Source organism: Manis pentadactyla, chromosome 18 (genome assembly GCF_030020395.1).
Source record: "Manis pentadactyla isolate mManPen7 chromosome 18, mManPen7.hap1, whole genome shotgun sequence".
Lineage (NCBI taxonomy): Eukaryota > Metazoa > Chordata > Mammalia > Pholidota > Manidae > Manis > Manis pentadactyla.
In genome coordinates this window covers 21,538,839-21,558,227 of record NC_080036.1, presented here as the reverse complement: position 1 = coordinate 21,558,227, position 19,389 = coordinate 21,538,839, and the positions used below count along the sequence as shown (strand labels likewise).

Genomic DNA, 19,389 nt, shown 5'->3' with positions numbered 1-19,389 from the left:
ATATAGCAGATCTAACCTCATTGTCCTTTAGTTGTTTACTTCTCTGTAAAACAAGGAGATTGAAACAGATTTTGTGTTTTTAAGAGTGAGTGTGCATGTGTGTGTGTAAGAGAGATGGATTTGTATCCTGACTTGCACTAGTCATTTAAGAAGAAGAGCAAACTTCTCAAACCTTGCTTTTAAAATCCAAAGGAATCAAAGTCTGACTCTTACTAAAATGTATGTCCTTGATAGTTTAGACACTTAAAAGATACCTATGATAAGGTGTTTTTTTATCCTACCAGTTCACTTGATTTTCCAAGACCCTGGTTCTCTTTAGAAATGAAATTTAAGAGATGGTAAATAATGTGAGGCCGCCTCAAGAATTCCTCCAACTTTTGTCTTATCCCTTTATAGTCACAAGGGTGTAGAAGAACATCATTTCTCACCAGAGGGGAGCCCAGCTCTGCTCTCCCATATTAAGAGTTCCTGTAACCATCCGAAGCAGTAAAGTTTCCCAGCGTGCTTTGGTGAAACCTGACAAAGCAGTATTTTCTCGTTTATTGATTCTGGGGCTGTACTAAAACCCTGGTACTGTACATCAATAACCATCTTTAGTTAGGAAGCTCCGGCCTGTGGAAGAGCCCTGGCAGTTTGTGGATGCACATAAAGGCGAGAAAGAAAAATTGTGAGCTTGGGGAATATTGGAGTCTGGGGAGGACAGCAGAGGTTATGGAAGAATGGCCAAAGGAAGAAAGAGGGAGGGAAAAAATGTTGATGGCCTGGATAAAGATACCACAAATATGAAAGGAACAGAAGTTCCTGTCGAGCAGTATTTATATCTACACTACTGAGCTGTGTCTTACCACCAAGCTGTCTTTTCTTTCTTTCTTTTTTTTTCCTCCTTATCCTGGCAGTTTTTAACTTCAGTGCACCGGATTCAGAGCTTTAATGAATTTCCAAACGTAGCACCCATGTTTAATAAAACCTTAGGTGAATAGAAAGCCATTCATGATCTTATAGGAGAAAGGCAGTTTATATCTTGGTGAAGGCTTTCAGTCATTAGCTTGGCTTTTTGCTGCTTAACGAGTTTGCAGTTTGGAGAGAAAAGTGACATAACTTCTAATTTGGCTTATGAAAATGAGTCATGTGGCCAACCTAGAGATGCTGTGATTAATGTTCTGTAAAAGTAGTGAGAATACCCTGATCAACCTATCTTAGAAATTCTCAACTGTAAGCTTCTTTTTTAGGATTTCCATATTATATTTAAAAATTAGGTAACAGAAGTCTGACATAAAGAAGATTACTTAGCTATGAGTATCTCAAATTTACTCATCCTAAGCAGTATATTACCTTTAAAATGTCTGACTTTTTCACCTCAATCTTACTCTTCTAATAACTTAACTTTATTTAGATAATTGCTTCTTAAACCCACAAGTTTATAATTTCATGCCATCCCAAAGAGGCCCAGAATGGCAGTCTCTGTGGACTCTTTTCTACACTATGTTCTTACTAAACTAACCCTGATTTTCTTAGAGTAAATGCATAGGTTTAGGTTTCATACAGACACCTTGGTTTACCTTCTGCTGAGCATTTGAAAATGAAAATTGAGAATTTGATTTACTAGGGCTTGACGCAGATAGCTACTTCTGTTTAGATATTTACTGTGCATAATATTTTTTGCGTGTGAATAGATCTATTTCCAAACCTTACTTTCTAATGTATGTAATAGTTGTACAGATAGGAATTAACACTGACTGTATTCAGAAATCTGCACACACACGCACACGCACACACACACATACCATCGCTGTGCCCTCAGTTGGGTCTATATGGGTGTTTTGGCCAACCATAGTACCTCTTACGGTTTCATTTACTTTAGATGAGTTTGTATTGAGGTAAGTATCTGTTCTGACAGGGTCCTTCTTACGAGACCCACTGTTTTATGCAGTTGTATGTCAGTGATCTGAGGTTAGAGACATGACATGTACTAGTGTAACATTTTTTTCTGTATGAAATTAGTTGACTAGTGGTGCTAATTTTTGGCCTGTTTTGGCTCCTTATTCTCCTATCCAGGTTCCTCTGTGTGATTGCAGAGGCTGATCTCTGCAGAACCCATTTCCTAGATCTCCCTGTCAGGGGGCCTCCTGCTGGCTTTATACAATGGTAGGAACCGGCAGGATTCTGCAGGGTGGGAGCCAGGAGGAGCCAGAGAAAGTCTCCCCTTTCTCTCTGTTTCGTGTGGTGGCTCACAGACATGGACTGCCAGACAGGATGTGGTGTCAGCTTTAACCAGGTGACCCTGACCCTCCTATTTACTCTTTTTGTCTCTCTAGCCCAGGTAGCACCCAACTTCAGCCTGTGGCCAAGATCCATCCCTATGTTTGTTTTGCAAATAAAGTTGTATTGGGACACGGATGCACCTGTTGGTGAATATATTGTCTCTGCTGCCTGTGACAGACTGGAGTCTCTTTGGCAGAGACCTAATGACCCACAAACTTGCGTACTTACCTTCTGGACCTTTACAGGAGAAGTTCACCCTCTCTACTGCAGTCTAAGTGCTGGAAGCCTCTGGCTCTTCTCTCCTCAGTTTTGTTGTGTTCTGTCTGCTCCCTCAGCAATTGCCTCCCCTGGGAAACCAGTTCTTTTTAGCACCTCGAATGTTTTTTCTTTTCCTGTTGGATTCTGATCCAAAGCAAGGGCTCAGCTCAAACATTATGTGTTCTTTGACACTTTTGTAGTGTTATGATTCTGCAAGATTTACATGGTGAGTGTTCTGCATGGATTTAGGTTATGTCCCCTGTGTCTTTTTCCCTTCTACTACTACTTCCTCTTTTTCCCCTTTTTCTGTCTGTGCCCCTGTTTCTAGCTCTCTGACATCCATGACTTATGGAAGGCAGACGGCTGCTCAGAAAGGAGGAGTTGGTAGAAACGTTTTAGTGAGGTTGGTCTTGGGCGCTGCGAGCTCTCCTAGGGCACGTCCAGACCAGTGCCTCCTTTCTCTGCTTGCTTCTCTGCTTTAGCTTTTGGAAGCCAGTGGACCTTGGCCTTGTCACACCGGAGGCCCTGTGACAGAGTGCTGGATGGTGGGGTCACGCTCTCTTGCCATGGAAGGGTGTGGCACCTCTCGCCAGTACTGACCCCTTTGCTATGCTGCTGTCCCTGGGGTGACTGGCCCCATGGGTGGGCTGCCTGGCCTAATGAGTGAAATCTGGAAAATCCTGACAAATTACCCTGGTTTTGCTTTGGCTTTTGACTCGATTCTACAGGTTGACAATGTCAGTCTTGCTTCTGAACGCTTGGCAAACACTGGTTCTCTAATGACCTTGTCGAAGGTTTAAGCACTTTGCAGGCAGCGTGTTGAGAGGCATTATTGTTTTGGACTCTGGTAATTTCCAAAATGTGTTTTTTAACATGTTTAGCTCCTGGCAGGTATCTTTCCAAGTTTAGTTTCATGTGGGGGAACTTCAACTGAAAGAGGAATAGTCAAAGAATTTAGAGTGAAATTATCCATCCATCCATCTGCCCGCCCACCCACCCATCCTTCTATCTTGACCTTCTATCTTGACCTGCTCTGTGACCAGGGTCCAGGTGAAAACCAAGAGGGTTTTGGATGAGTGGTTTGTCTAGTCATATAGTTTTGGCTTAATTAGGAGCTACACAAACTGGAAGGGATGCCTCTTCTCTCACCTGATAGGTAAAGAATCTGTCCCCATACCTGTTTCTCTAATTAAGCTCACATCCCTTCTTTCTGTGCAGGTCCAGGAAGCAGGGTAAGCAAAAACCATTTGCAAGAAATATGGTCCATTTGAGGAACTAAAGTGGGGGTGTTGTGCCTGGAACATGCTCATTTGTTTTTTTTCGTTTGCACACGTGTGTAACTGACCTCAATGCCTACACATAGTAACACCTTTTAGCCTTTTTTGGTTCAACTCAAAAGACTGGAGAGTTTGCATACCCTGAGAAGCCATATGTATCTATGTACCTATATTCCTTTCTATCTCTGTTTATCTATATGTTTATCTAATATCTAATTTATTTGTCTGTTGTATACCTGTCTGTATGTAATCTATCTAATTTGTCTGCCTGCCTGTATGTCTGTCTATCTTTTCATCTCTCCACCTAGAAGTGAAGAGAAGTACACAGACCCATCACTGAACATCTTGACCCCATGCTTTCTGCCTTGTTAGGAAGTCTAGGTTGGCACCACCCCAGGCAGAATGACCTCTGGGGGCTTTCCTCCTTTCTGGGGGCCTCTGTCATGCTCAGGGACAGCCATGAATCTACTGGAACCCTCAAACCTGTGTGGGCTCCAGGCCAGAAGGACAGAATTCACTGTCTTCTTCAGCTTTTCATCAAATCTGTTCTCCCAGTGACATCAGAATCAATTTTGGCCAAAAATCTTTTACTGAGCATGTACTCTATTGGCAGGAATGTGTCCTAGGAATTCAAAGATGAGTAAGACATGGCCATCGTAACTGATGAGTTAGTAGAAGAGGGAAGAGTATGGAGGTGGGGTATTCAGAGGTGGCCTTGCAGGTGGGTGAGGTGGGCTGAATGCCGGGGATGGAGAAGCCTTCAGAGAAAGAAGCCTGGAGGGAATCTGACCAAATAAGAAGGAGGAGGAAGTGACTGAGCCATGATAGTATGAAATAATGTGGTCCACAGCAAGTGCTGCAAACTACAATGGGACTCCAAACAATTTGTATTTTTGTGTGGAACACCTGGACCAGCAACATGAGCATTGCCTGAAAATTGTTAGAAATGCACATTCGTAGCCCCCCTTTCAGACCTTGTGAACCAGAAAATCTGGGGATGGCAATTTTTTTAGCCAACCTTCTAGCTGATTCCAAAACCCGTGCATGTTTGAGAGCTGCTGGTGTGGTCCAGGGTATGACAGGGGATGCTGGAAAGAGTATGGGACAAAGGTGGAGATGTAAGGAGTGAAAGCCTCAGAGTGCCCATAGCTAGCACTGCGGTAGAGCTGGGGTTAGGGTGAGGCCAGTGAGCTGCCCGAGGTGCACAACAGGAGAAGACCTTTGGACTCAGGGCCAGCCCTGCTCTTGCAGAGCCTGAGAGGGAGCACCTCCCTGAGGTTCTCATGCCAAGCGCCTTGAGTGCTTCTCTCTAGTTCCAGTCAGGATAGGGGTGCCCCTGAAGTATTTTAAATGAAGGAGAGACATAGGAATATGGGATAAAGGTTGGATCAAAAAATTGCAGGTAATGAATGTTATTGCTTGTAAGAACACATTTAACTTTGAGCTTCCTAAGGGCCAGGGCAAAAAAAAAAAGAAATCTTGTTGAATCAATGGCCTTCCTTTTTATTTCCTTTTATTTTTTAATTGTAGTAAATGCATCAGAAACATTATCTTGGTTCTTAACCCTGAGAGTTATTGGGTGTTTATAGACTCGATCCATTTTAAGAAATCTTCTCCTAACCTAATTTTTTATTTTTTAGTGCAAAAATTGAGTGATGACATTCCCTCACTATGGTTAATGCTAAATATTAAATTTAGCATTAAACTTTTATAGCTGATGTCTTTGTACAATGCAGATTATTCATAGTCTTGGGACTGTGATATAGTCCTCATCTGTGGATATAAATCTTGTTTTCTTTGTCCACGTCCATGTGGGAAATTTAAAAGGCTTTCTTTTTATCCTCATGCAAGGATTTTTTGTGTGTGTAGTTCTGGGAGAATTTATGCCTACAGGATCCTCTTCAGATGATATAAGAAGCTGCCGAGAAGGGGCTTTTCTGGGAGGCTGTTACATGAACGTATGGATCTTCTCATGTCATGCTATAAAAGCTGTTGACAATAAGCAGTAGTTTTACATGCTGAAAAAGCTGGAAAGGAATATATCATGGAAACCTTTTATAGGCTGAATATTCTCTCTGAGCTTCTCTGAGCAGTAGCAACATAGTTCGAATCTTGCTTTACTATTCATTTTGCCTACAAAGTTAGCTAATTCTGTGCCTGTGTTTGTTTCCATGGACTACCTATTTTCTGGCAAATGACTTAGGGAACATATTAATGAAAGTCAAAATAAGATGCACTGACCACATTAGCTCACATTTATATATATATATATTTCCATAACTGACATGATATAAAATGTGCTCACAGTATTTGGCACTTAGTTGGTGTGCCCTTCGAGAAAAATCTTTTTAAAAATCTTTTCTCACTGCCTCTCTTTTCAATTTTTATCTTTTAAAAAATAGTTTGGTATTTTGTTACACCCAAGGGAGTACTTTGGGGTGGTTAGTCTGTGGGATCGGTCAGCACAGTTAGTTCTGAAGCGTGGCATGGCTAAATATAATGCCGCTTTTGATGACGGCTGGCTGCAGCCCTAGCTCCTCAACTCCACGCCTTCCTTGCAAGATCTTTCTTTACTCCTAACCTCTCTGCCATTCCTCCTGGCCCAGGACAGATAGGAGGCACCCAGCGGGCACGTCCATCATTTCTGGGTTTTCCTTTGCAGCCGTGCCAAGGAAACGGATAGTGGAGTCCACATCTCCATATTCCCAGCGTGCCACTTGGCCGAATCCTCAAATAATGAATGTTGCCTGGCTGCAATTCATTTTTTATGTCCCAGCAATGACAATCCAGTCACTGTTTGGAGAGTCTAGTCCTAGATGAAAGACTTCTGAGGTTCCCCCACCTGTTGGAAGTGAGTGGAAGCCCCACCTCTGGACGCTCCACTGCCTGCACCCCTGGTCTTGCTCCCTTTCTTCCTTGTCTGGAGGGGGGATCGTCATGACCCGGAAGTAAATTGTTTTGGAAGTCTTACATTTTTTTTTTTCCCTTAAAAGTCAGCATGTTTCCAAATTAAATATCACACCTTATTCTCACTGGTTAAACACTAATGTGTGTGCTTCAGATGGAAGTCATGATTGATTTCTGTTTAGAAGAATGGGTGTGGGTTGGGTGGGGAGGGGACAGAGGAAGAGGAGCCTATGAATGACTCAACATAGAGAGAGCCAAAGGTTCTGATCCTTTGGGAGGAAGGAGCAAAATAACAAAACCCTGGTAGATTGTATTTTATCTGTTCTGTCTGCTGAGAAATTAGGGTCGGGACCCAGAAACTTTGCTCTATCTCCTGGTGTTTGTTTCAGCTCACGTGGGGTGGGCTTCTCCTTTGATGGGTCATTTCCTCTGCTCCTTTCACATTCCAAGCTGCTGTAAGATGACAAATTTCACTTATAGGCTCAGGCGCAGACCTGAAAACCTGAGCTATTGAGCTAGCAGAGTGAGTTCAGAGAGGTCGATTTATTGGGGAACAAAAAGAGTTTGAAGAGCACAAGATTTTGAGAGCCCAGCAGTTCTGCATCAGAGCACATACAGGATGGGCCAGATTCTGTGCACCAACCCCCACTACAGAATCTGCTTTTAAGCCTCATCACATGTCTTAAGGCTGCAAGAGAAAGTAACTAAGAAACTTCTTCAGAGCACAAACACAAACCCCAAAATATGTTGCTTGCAGACTTTATATGGTCTGAAACTTACAGTGGATTTTGTAGAAATATTTAGGGTGTAATAAGTAGAATAAAGGTCTTGTGTTCCTTTCTATCTGTGAACTCTGCAATAAATACTTCTCTTTCCCTACCCTGCCTTTAATAAGGGGAAAAAAAAAACTTGGTTAGCAAAGAGCAAGTCCGTCACATCAAACACGAGTGCGTTAAATACTAAAATGTTCAAAGTCCGACTGAGATAGATAAAGGCTTTGATGGAAAGTGGATATTTCCCAGGGACATTACAAGCAATAATCCAGATGTTATGGTGTAATGCAACGAGTGTCCGTGGATAGATCAGGAGCTCCAGCCAAGCTGTGCCTGATGTAGGCCTTAGCCTTGCCCTCCCATGCTGTTCCGCCATATGGAACCTATCTCTAGGCCCCCTTAATAACCAGCTTGGATTCCATTTTCACAGAGCTCATAGAGCTAAGTGGGGCTGTTTTATGGACAAGTTAGATAGAAGCCTTTCCAAGATAAACATCCAATTTGAAATTAGGACATACCAAACTGCAAAATTATTTTAGGGCATATTTCATGGAAGCACTGCCATTTTTCTTAAGCAATTGCCAGACTGTAGGATGCCCTTTGATCCCTTGTGGACATTACTCCCTTCTTTATAAAAAGGATTTTGAAATAGTTGCAGTGTTTAGGGAGGAATATATCTGTCGGAACTTTGAAGTATGGCCATGGGACAGGTCATGCTTTAGCTTGTTGGTTAGTAAGTCAAACTTTAAGAAGAAAAAAAAAAAAGGAAATTGCAGTGGGAGAGATGAATCAAAATCTCATTTTCTTTTTAAAGAGAAGTTTTCAGTCTGTGTACTTATTGGCTGTAAAATGCATTTTTACATCTATGTGCACCCATATAAATATATTTACATATGTGTGTCTACTACATGTTGTGACGGTGTTTGTTTTTAACAAATACAATATTGTTTAACTTTATTTCATAAACCTTCATTATGAAATATATTCTATCCATAACCCAACTGCAAATAGAAGCTAAGAAAGAATTGTTCATGTCCTCCAGAGGAGAGGATTTTCTTTTCCTTTTAAAAATGAATCCTTTTCCCATCAGCCCTCCCTGCATTATCGTAGCACCTCCAAAACCCATGTACACACACCCGTGTGTGTGGGTGTGCAACACAAATCTGAAGTTTGGGAGGAGAGATTTCCTTAAATGTATTTTGTTTAAGGTAGTCATAAAATGATCAAACAAACGCTTGGTGCATAATATGGCACAGACATACCTTTTGTCATGATGAATTGTGACTCACTGGTGTCCTAGCAAATGGGTGTCTAAATGATCTTGGAGATACAGTGAGCTGATGACAGGAAGGGATCCGTAGTGTTAGACATTCATTGCTTTACTAGGATACTCAACACCATTTACATTCTTAAGTTCATTTATTTCTCCTTTGAAGTAGTCTATGCTGTGCCATTTCACTTATCGAACAGGAGAATGGAAATGAACTCTGCCTCCTAGATGCATGTGGGGATCCTCGAACAAAGCAGGCCTAAAAAGGCATTGTTGAGACCATAGGGAGAATGTGAATATGTGCTGAGTATTCAATAATATTAAGGTATTAAGGGAATTATGGTTACTTGTGTTGAGTGTAATCATGGCATGCTGCTTAAGCAAAAACAAATATGGATTTTTCTTTCAAATATTTCAACTAGAAAAGGAAAACAGTGAAGGGATAGATGGGCTAAGATTGGCAAAAGGTTGAATCTGGTGAATAAGTACATGGAGATTTATTATACCATTCTCTCTACCTTTGTGTATGTTTGAAAATTTACATAATGGAAATTAAAAATAAATAAAGTGTGCTTGTCCTCTTTATAATTTAATAATAGGGATGTTTGCCTTTTTCTATATTCTATTTAAGGTGTGTGTGAGTGTGCATGAATAATAAAATTTAGAAAAGGAAAAAAATAAGTTAACAGTTACTGAACCCCTACTGGGTTCCAAGCACTGTGTACCTACTTTATACGTCCCTCCCTTCCCCCCAGATCTGCAAAGCTCATTTGGGTGGCTAGCCGATTACAGGCTGTATCTGGACTTGTGAATCTCATAGCAGTGTTAGGCTTTTTAGAAGTAGCCCAAGGAATAAAGAGACGTGGGGACAGATTCAAGTGTGAAGGATAAATACAGAAACGTTATTTCTAAATGCCTAGAGGTATTTTATTTCCTTGCAAAGCAATGCCCTATACTTACATCTCTGTTTCCCAGAATGCCTTTCTTCCCTTCCTACTATTAAAATAGCCAAAGGCCCCGTTGAAGGGTTCCTACCAAAGAGAACATATGATGGGAAATACAGGCCAGTGCCAAATGCAGGCGTTGCTCAGATTCATCCTTCGCTATATTGTTACAAGTCAATGCTTGAGAAGGAAATCACATAACTGTCATTGCAAGTTTGTAAAACCAATGAAGAATAACACTCACCAGGCAGGGAGGGCTATTTATAATCCAATATTGAAAGCTGGAATTCCTATGATCACCAAAGTCACACTCAAGAATTATCAGCAAGCTTATATGTCATCTTCATTTTTTCCTTTAGTCCTCTTTGATACGCAACCTACGGCTTTCAGAGTCCTTGAAAAAGAACCAACTCTGGAATGGAATTATAAGTATAACTTTGTTGGAAGGGAAGAATGTCTCAGGAGGAAGCATGACAGAAATGTTTGTCCAGTTAAAACTGGGAGATCAGAGATATAAAAGTAAGGTAAGTTCTGGCCTTAAGGAGAACAGTATCTTTAAGAATAAAAATAATTTTGAAAAATATGCATTCCCACTTTATCTCGTAGGAATAGAACTAATTTATTTTGAATGCCCCTAACTATATTAGAAGTATTCTGAGAAACAAAATAATTGTATAAATGCAGTCAATTAATATGGGTATTTGATCACTTAGTATAATTTATTTTAATATAGTAACTAGTGCTAGAGAGACTTTGTTAACTGATAGATTTGAATGCACTACTTATTTTCATTTTGAAGATAAACGACATTTTATAGAATGCAGGAAAGGGATAACTCAATATTTTCAAAATCCTACAAAAGTAAAATAGTGTAATATTATTTGTATTGAAATATTTGAGGCAACTAAGAATATTTTCAAAATCATATACTTTTCCCTTTCTTTTATTTGCTAGTATTAATGCCAAAAATACATCTAGGGCTGCCTTTTTTAGCTGTGATTATGTAAAAAAATAAACTATGTAAAGTATTAAAAGTGGTTTGTTTTGAACAAAAGTCATGGCATTAGCTGTCTTTAAAAATCAGTCATCTTATTCTGCTGATATAAATTCCATTTAATTTTTAATCTTAGTAATTTGACGTGGTTTTTATTTCAAAAACCGTAGTCTCCAAACCATGGTAATTAATTCGTTTTCCATAACTGTCAGACAGGAATATTTTCCTGTGTTTTATGGATTGAGGGAACTAGGGTACTTGAAAGTTAAATCCCTTGCCAAAAGCCACTTAGAAAAAAAACAAATCAGTGGAAGATTTTGAAAATAGACCCGAGGATATTTGTAGTTTGGGCTTCCCAGTGTAGAGGACATCACAGATTGAGGACAAGTTGGAAAATGATTTAGGGTGGTAAGAAGTTGTCTCCTGTGAGCAATTTTCATTGCAAAATCAAATATTAAGCATCATTTACTTTAATTCTCTCAGGTTGGAGGATCATTTATAAAAAATGAAAAAAAAATTAAGGCTGAGTTACAGCAGAAATATATAGATCATTATTTTAAACAGGTAGTTTCAGACTGTATCTCACAGTGAGGGTATCCAAGGTGACAACATCTCTCCACAAAGATTTCTTTAGCCAGCTAGGGTCAGGCAAAGGATTTATAGAATCCTTTATTCATCGCTAAGCACACTTAGCCCTTTGGACGGAGGTGAAGTATAGAATTAATCCAATATTTGCTACATTCCCCCTTAGGGAATATCGAATTTAATTTATGGTCTAATAGGTTTTTTTTTTTTCATGGTTTCTAAATTCTGTATTTGATATATTAAGCCCAATGTGAAAAAGAGCTTAAATGCTGCTATGTGATTGGCTGTGCCTGAGGTCTGATTTGGCCCTGTTTTCCCATGTAGGACTAGTTGTTATTGGGATTTAATAGTTGATGCCGGTGCCCTGAGAACCTCATACTCGGTAGCCAGAATTTTGCTCATTTTTATTTGCCAGTTGAATATCTATGTAAATGAAACAAAAATGAAAATCCTGCTGATGAATCAAACATAGAAGCAGTTTTCAGTCCCTCTTGGAGAACACAGAAATGCTTGAGGAGTTTTCAAACCATGCCAGTTAATTTTTAGGTTTGGCTGCTGTGGAATTCCCCAGTCTTTCTGTCACTCTACTGACTGGATTCAGTAACTCAAATTTAAAAATAGGCAGCCTTGGACAAGTTATGAATTTCTCATGTAAAATGCATCTGACAGATGTTAATTAAGAGCCCAAATTGTTAATTTACATAGTTCTTAAGCCAGGGCTAAATTGGCGGTGCCAATAAAAATGTTATTTGCATTTGATTAACCAATTAGTAGTATCTTCTATAAGAGAGAACTGTAAAATACCTATTGAGATATGTCCTACATATATTATATACATATATAATAACATAATTATATATCTCATAGGTGTATGTATGTGTATATTTATAATTTATGATTTCTTGTTGGGTAACAGTATTCCTTTCTAATTTGGGTAAATAAATAATTGACTCTGGGCGTTGAGCTAACAGAGTAGTGATGTTTTACCAATTCCCAAAACCTCAAAGACCTTTTCATTCCAAAAAGGGAAGTGTAACTTTATAAGGCAGGGGCCCGTGATCTTGATCTCCTGAACTTTAGAAATGACATTAATGCGTAGCTGCTGTAGCAATGAATGGCATTTTAAGAAAATAAATATTATAACTGCATGTTTTCTAGACACTGTGTAAGAGTGCAAATCCACAGTGGCGGGAAGAGTTTGACTTTCACTACTTCTCTGACAGGATGGGCATTTTGGACATTGAAGTGTGGGGAAAAGACAGCAGAAAACATGAGGAATGTCTGGGCACGTGAGTCTCCTTTGCTTTCTACATGATGGGAGATGCATACGGGGCTTGTCTCTGCGTGTGGCTGGGCTGAGAGAATATCTTTGTCTGGGCTTAGTGTAAAACCTCGTATCCCCACCCTAAAAGGAGCCCTGAGGAAGCTGGACCGTGACCTGTGGCAAGCTTTTATTTTTAACTGGTAAATGCTGTTTAGCGTTGATGAAGACAGAAGAAAATAGTATGTGTCAGGAATTCTCTCCAGAAAGATAATGTACCATCTTAGACTATTTGGGAAATGTTGATAGACATATCCAATGTACCCTATACTTTTGGATTTGCTACTTAGTGAAATAGCACATAATTTAGGAAGAATATGGAGCAGGCTGTCCCAAAATGATGGGAATTTTTCAATGTATTTGATGAATTTTGTAACAAACCATTATGAAATCCATTGAGGCCAGATTTATTTTCCTTCATTTCTTTATGTTGGATCCTCCCAACTTTACTGAGGGACTCTTCCGTACATAATGAATGATACTATGAGTATTTTAACTTCCTTATAGGATTGTAGTAAGAACAGTTAGATGAGATTTGCCTGCACCGCCGCTGTGCCCACAGTAAGCACAAAGGAGACGCTGGCGGAAGCACACATCACCTCTCATCTCTCGAATAGCCTTCAGATTATTCTCATTTTATAGATGAGGAAATGGAGTGTACGGTTTACAAATGATTTGGGCATGGACTTCAGAGCAGTGAGTAGGATTTGGTGTTTTCGAAGATCAAGTGCTTTCACCAAATCACAGCCTTTTGTTCATCCCATACACAGACAATTTGTAGTTAGAATATTGCATTTAAAGGGCTCTCAATGGCTATTTGAACATCTTTTTTAAACCAATTTCTCCAGAACCCTGGGATCAGGAACATGCCTTGGGGACACCCCTTGGGAATAGAGGGTCTCCTAAAACCTCTCCCATGGGGCCACGGCCTCTCAACCCTTCCCTGTGCTTTTCTTTGGGGTGTCATTTGAGGGAAAGTTTTATTGCTGAAAACTAAAGATTGAACACCACTCATCGAGTACAGCCCCTCTTAATTTTACAGATGAGGGAATGCAGACACCCAGAGAAGTAAAATTCTTTTCCATCAGCAAGGAATTTAGAGGCAGATGTGGGATGAGACACAGCTAACCTCATACCTCGTGCAGCGCTTTCTATTCATAAAATACTTAGCTCGGTGTCTGGCACCCAGCGTGCTCTCTGCTTGCCGTCATCACCCCTTTCCACCTTAGTACTCGTCCTGAGATGGACGGTGAGGAGTTTGGTGCCCACAGAACATTCCTTCTGTGCTTCTCCTCAGAGGCCCCCTGTTGCATGGAACTGTCCGGCGTGTTGCAGGTTGTTTAGTAAATCTGCCTCTCACCCACCTGATACCAGTACCTTTCCCCAGTTACTGTGTGGAAAATCCTCACAAGGCACATCCACATCCCACTGTGTGTGTCCCAACACTCCCAGGAGGGTGGCACTTTCACCAGTTGAGACCTGGGCGCTTCATCCTCTGTGCATCATAGTCCTGGTTATGTTGCTTTGCATGACCCCCTGGTCCCTGACTCTCTGCTTATCTTGCAGGCAGCAGCCACTGTTTCATTGGCAAAACTCTTGCACCAGGTTGGGGCTTTCAGAGAGCAAACGGGGTCATGTCACACTTTCCAGCTCACACAGGAGGTCTTCCTGGGGTGAAGCATGTCACAGATATTGCCTGACAGATGACTAGTCCAGACCTGTCTTTCCCTCCTCCACCTGCACAGGGTAACTGAGCGATGCCTCTGGTACTTCTCAGTACTGCCAAGTACCTACCAGTGCCCTGCCCATACCCACAGGAAGAGTGTCAGAAGCTTTGTGCTTGCCTGTGGGGCAAGGATGAGTTATGTCGATGTACAAATGCAGAGAACTCTGTGTCCCAAAGTGTCGTTTGCATGGTGGGCCTCCAGTGATGAACGGCCAGCGTGTTATTTTAGTAGGCGCAAAGAATAATGTCCTTTCGTCCCACGTGTCATTGTGCTGTCATGTTGCCTTCACACCACAGGAAATGCTTTTCCAAAGGAGTGTTAAATTTCTTCACAGACACAGAAAATAATGTAAGATGTCCCTTTTATTCCACGTTTGTCATTTGGGTATTCAGTTATTATTTTAGCTATTTCCTGTTTGTAACTTAGCCATATACCTGCCCTAATGGCCATTCCGTCCTTCCTCTTCATGGATTTTTAAATGATTTTTTTTTTTGTTGGTATCCTTTTCCTTTTTCCTCTCCTGAGGCACAAAAGATAACAAGAGTATCTCTTGGGAGCTGCTACCCAGCATCACCCTGCAGCGAACTTCCTGGTGGGGTGAAGTCTCCCTACAACATATACTACTTATCAGAGTTAGAGGAGGCATTGTGCTAGCATATGCACATCACAGACCTGTTACTTACTGTTCCTTCTTATTTGAACTTTTTCACTTATTATTTGTTCTCATTTCACTGTCTTTGTTGTAATTCTAAGGCTCAGTTATTTTATCTCCCAACCGTTGGGGACTATCTCTTTGCATTAGGAGGCTCACTGATGGTGTGACTGAGTCATATCAGTCTCCTAAAGCCTGTCTCATATTTTGTCTCTGGAGAACACCTTGATGTTACTAATCGAAAGTTCCGCACAGCCTCTCTGAGGAAATTCTCATCAGCAAATTTCTCATCACAGGCAGTTTGACGTGAGGGAAGGAACACCAGCCTTTGAGTTCCACATCCTGGGGATACTGTTCGCTAGATCTGTGACCTTGAGTGATGAATTTGCATGTGGAATCTAGCTGTCTGTGTAATGGGATCACTGGCCAACTCAAAAGCTCCTCATGCCGATCGGCAGCCATGTCTATTTAATATGTAGGTCTTCTTGAAAGCTCCAATGGTAAATACTACTATTACCATTTTCTGAGATTTTTCTGTATTGCAATCGTAGATCTCACAACACTTGTGACTATAACTATGAAATTAAAGTAAATGAGATATGACTTGTAACATTCAGCATATTTTTGTGTTTTCAATGCAGTATAGACATTTTTTTTGTATTTTTGCCAACGTGAGTCATGATGGTCTTCCAGGACACGGTAGAGGGTCACTCGTTGACTGAAGGTTGAGCAGTGTCCATTAGCCTGAACCCCACTGAGTTTTGTTGGTGTGGATGGGAAAGCTGGAGTAGTGTTTGCTTAGGTGAAGAGAAAACAACGTTGGCATTAGTGGGTTGCTGACTTGGTGATGGTTAAAACCCTACCTTGTCTGGCAGCCAATTTCCTTCATGTTCTCATGAATCATGTAGAGCTGTCTTCAGTCCCCTTGTGTCGTGGTCCACCTGCCGTCTTCCACTCCCTCAGGTAACTCCTGAGGGGGTCAGGGCTAGTGAGAAGAAGGTGCCTGAGCCAATCCAGTGCTCCCTGAAACTATGGTGCCTACTACCTGCAGTGTTTATTCACAGGGGAAAAAAATAACAGACAGGCTCATTTAGAGTCCATCCATGGTCCAAAAACAGTGAACTTTCAGGAGAAGTAATAAATAAAGCTAAGTTTAACCTGCTCCAACGTTTAAACAAAATGGCAAGAGTATAAATATAGCATTATCTCATTGCAAACCCTTGCCATTTCAAAATAATCATCTCATCCTCTTAAAGTATATTTTGCATTTCAAGGTGATTCTAGAGATTAACTTGTTTCAGAATATTCGAGGTTCCGTTTAGTTTGGAAAAGTTAAGAATGAGACTGCACAAGCCCATCTACCTTAGAGTCAATCCTCGGTCCCCCGTGGTGCCTTAGAAAGTGGCACTGACAATTATGCCAGTTTATTAGTGACTCCAGTGCAGGGGAGAATCAGGGCTGGAATAGTTCTCTGGACAAATTGCACCCCATGTCGTTGATCTGCTTTTACAGCCAGGCTTGACACATTCACCATTTTCGTCCTGTTCACCCCGCTTCCTTAGCCTCTGAGATTTACAGCTTTTAAAACTGTAACACTCTTTTCTGCCCCTTGCGTTTAAGTTAAAAGCTGACCAGTCTGTAATATAAAACATAGAATTATGGTAATGAATAAGAGGTTAAAAGCTATCATGGCAAGTGAAACTTGAACAGGTTTGGCTGAGTGATATGGTAAAATTATGTGTTGAATTAAAACATTAAAATGCTGTGGGATTAATGGATAAAGACAAGAACGGGAGGTCAGAAACAATGCTAAGTCAGCACATTAACTGCCTGTGGGCTAGAGAGGCTTGCTTTAACATAAGCTTGTTGCAAAGAAAAAAAATAATAATTTAGCATTGTTTGATAAACATTGACTTTTCAATTTGGGAGGCACCTAATAAACACATTTATTTCCATTTCTTTCTTATATGGGGGAGGAAATAGAGAAAGCCAAAGATTTAATTGGTTAACAAAAAACACTGATTTTATAATACGGATTTTTTTTGACTTTTAGTTTCCTTATGCCATTGGCATTTATGAGTTTGTTCATTGGTTTTGCTCAACAAATAGCACATTGTATATCAGACAGCCTGCAAAGTGCTGAGAATTCAGTGGAATATGATACAGATAAGGATCCTGTCCCCAGGCCTGGATAAGTTTTGTCAAAAGCAGGCAGTGGCTTGAGGGTGCAAGGTTGGGATGGGTGGCTTCCTGGAAGAACAGAGGTCTAAGCTGAGACCTGCAAGATGGGTAGTAGTTAGCACGACAAGGAGGTTAGAGGAAGAACTGTCCAGGAAGACGGGACAACATGGGCAAGGACCCAGAGAGGAGGAAGAACACAAACTGGAAAGGAATGAGAAGGATGAAGGATGGTGGTGTCATGAGATGGGACCAGAGAGAAGTGAGGTCAAAAAGCCCTCGGATTCCGTCTCCTGGACTGAAGCATGGGGCTCCTGGGTATTCACAAAGCGTGCACTCTGTGATTTTGTTTCCATAATGTAAAGCTTGTTACTGTGGTGGAGTGCTTATTGACTGGATATTCTAAAATCTGAATTGGAATGAGAGCTTCCTGTTCACCAATGGACCAGGGTATAGCACCTTCTGAAGGTTAGTGCAAACACAGTCACTCCCTGTCATGTGAAGTCACACATGATGCCATGGAAATAGACCTAATTTGCTCATGCTCATTAATTACATTTCTTACATAGATCCTCTGAGCATGTGTTTTCAACCTTGTTCCTATCAGATGGAAGAGCAGTTTTATACGATGTATTGCTTTATTGGTTTTTATTAACAAACACATCATTGGATATGTTGGGCAGGAGTTTCTTGGGCTGTGGGGAGCTAAAAGTTACTTTTAAACAATTATGCTTAGGTCAGTATCTCCCATACTTTTATCAATGTGTTTTACTGGCAGAAGTCAAACTTGTTTATTTTGAAAATACTTCCATTGGGGTAATTCATCACAGCTAAATCATTAGCATATGTCTAGGTCAGGGGTCAACAAACTAGGGCCCAAGGGACAAATCTAGTTGCCTGTTTTTGAATAAAGTTTTATTGGAAAACATTCCCATTCATTCATTTACATTGTTTATTACTGCTTTCATGCTACAAGGGGAATTGAGTAGTTGCCACACGGACTAAATGACCCATAAACTGAAAGTATTTTCCTTCTGGACCTTCATAGAAAAAATGGTCTAAGTGCCTATTGTTTATTAATGTTGGTATGATTTTTAATGACAATTAAAAAAATCAGCATGAGAACCTTTTAAACCACATGTCTGAAAACTGAGGTTATTTTTCAAAGAAAATTTGCACCCACACTAATAAGCTGAGTTTTCATAAATGCTCATAAAGTAGCCATTTATATCATTTGGGAAGAGATTTAGGGGATATAAAATGGAAGGGGAAAAGAATATATAACAACACCTATAAAATTCTGGAATTGGACAGTGAGTGAGTATTGTTTATTAGGAATGAGAAAGAAAAGGGGAGGAGGTGGTGTTTTTGCCCAGGAAACGGCTGGATCTGTTCTCCGAGGCATTGCAAGGCTGATCCGGTCCTCTGACCGTAACAGGTTACTGCCCAGAGAAAAGAAATCCGAGGAAAAAGACAATAGATTCTGTAATGCTTCAGTCGCAACTGGAAAGAATTAAGAGACAACCAAATTATTTATTATTTTCTGAGGGTAGAATCTAGAACGCTATAGAAAATGGAAGAGAAGTCTGGTTTCTCTTTTCTAGATTTTTATATTAAAAATATCTTTTATGAACGTATTCAGAATGTTTATTAAAGATTCTAGGTTACGTACTTTACTTGAATGTTAAAAAAAAAGTCATTCTGTTCATACAATACTTACCTCTCTTCAGAAGGTTCGAAGAGTAGTGTGGTACACGTATCTGTAATTTTCAAAGGAAAGTCCTTTAAAAAAATTGTTTGCTTCTCCTTTATCAATAATGCAGTAACCCCTTTCTAGGTGGGGATTAATACAGATAATTCTTCCAGCCTTTGGCTAACCTCCAGGGCTTCCAGCCCTTCGGATGTGAGGATGAACCGGAACAGTGTGGACTGAGGTTGAAATAGAGTAAAACGGAAGGCCTGGCGGAGAGGATGTGTTTGAAATTAATTTCTCCTCACTTCTATCTTTCCTCCTTTCTCCCAGAATGTGCGAGCGAATGGAAGCCAGGGAGATAGGATACAGAGAACAGTTCAGTTGTAGAGTTTATAGAAAGTCATCTTTAGATGACTTTTAAAGTGGAGTTAATTGTTAATGCCGGGGAAAGGGTAGCTTTAAATTAATTCTTAAGACCTAAGACATCAATTCACTTGATGAGGCAGGGATCTGAAGACTCTTAGTCATAATCCATGTGCAAAAGAATC

General features: G+C 40.5%; 1 protein-coding gene across 6 annotated transcripts in view; it reads left to right on the top strand.

Moving 5' to 3' along the window:
• The window catches only part of MCTP2 (multiple C2 and transmembrane domain containing 2), a 212,430-nt gene that overhangs the window by 82,292 nt on the left and 110,749 nt on the right, over positions 1-19,389 (top strand). For 5 of the 6 annotated variants that reach the window (XM_036878637.2, XM_036878636.2, XM_057494752.1 and 2 more), the window contains exons 9-10: positions 10,051-10,215; positions 12,429-12,559. In XM_036878637.2, coding sequence (XP_036734532.2) covers positions 10,051-10,215; positions 12,429-12,559 — 296 coding nt within the window. The remainder of the gene's footprint in view (positions 1-10,050; positions 10,216-12,428; positions 12,560-19,389) is intronic. The other variant, XM_036878643.2, reaches the window with a different exon arrangement.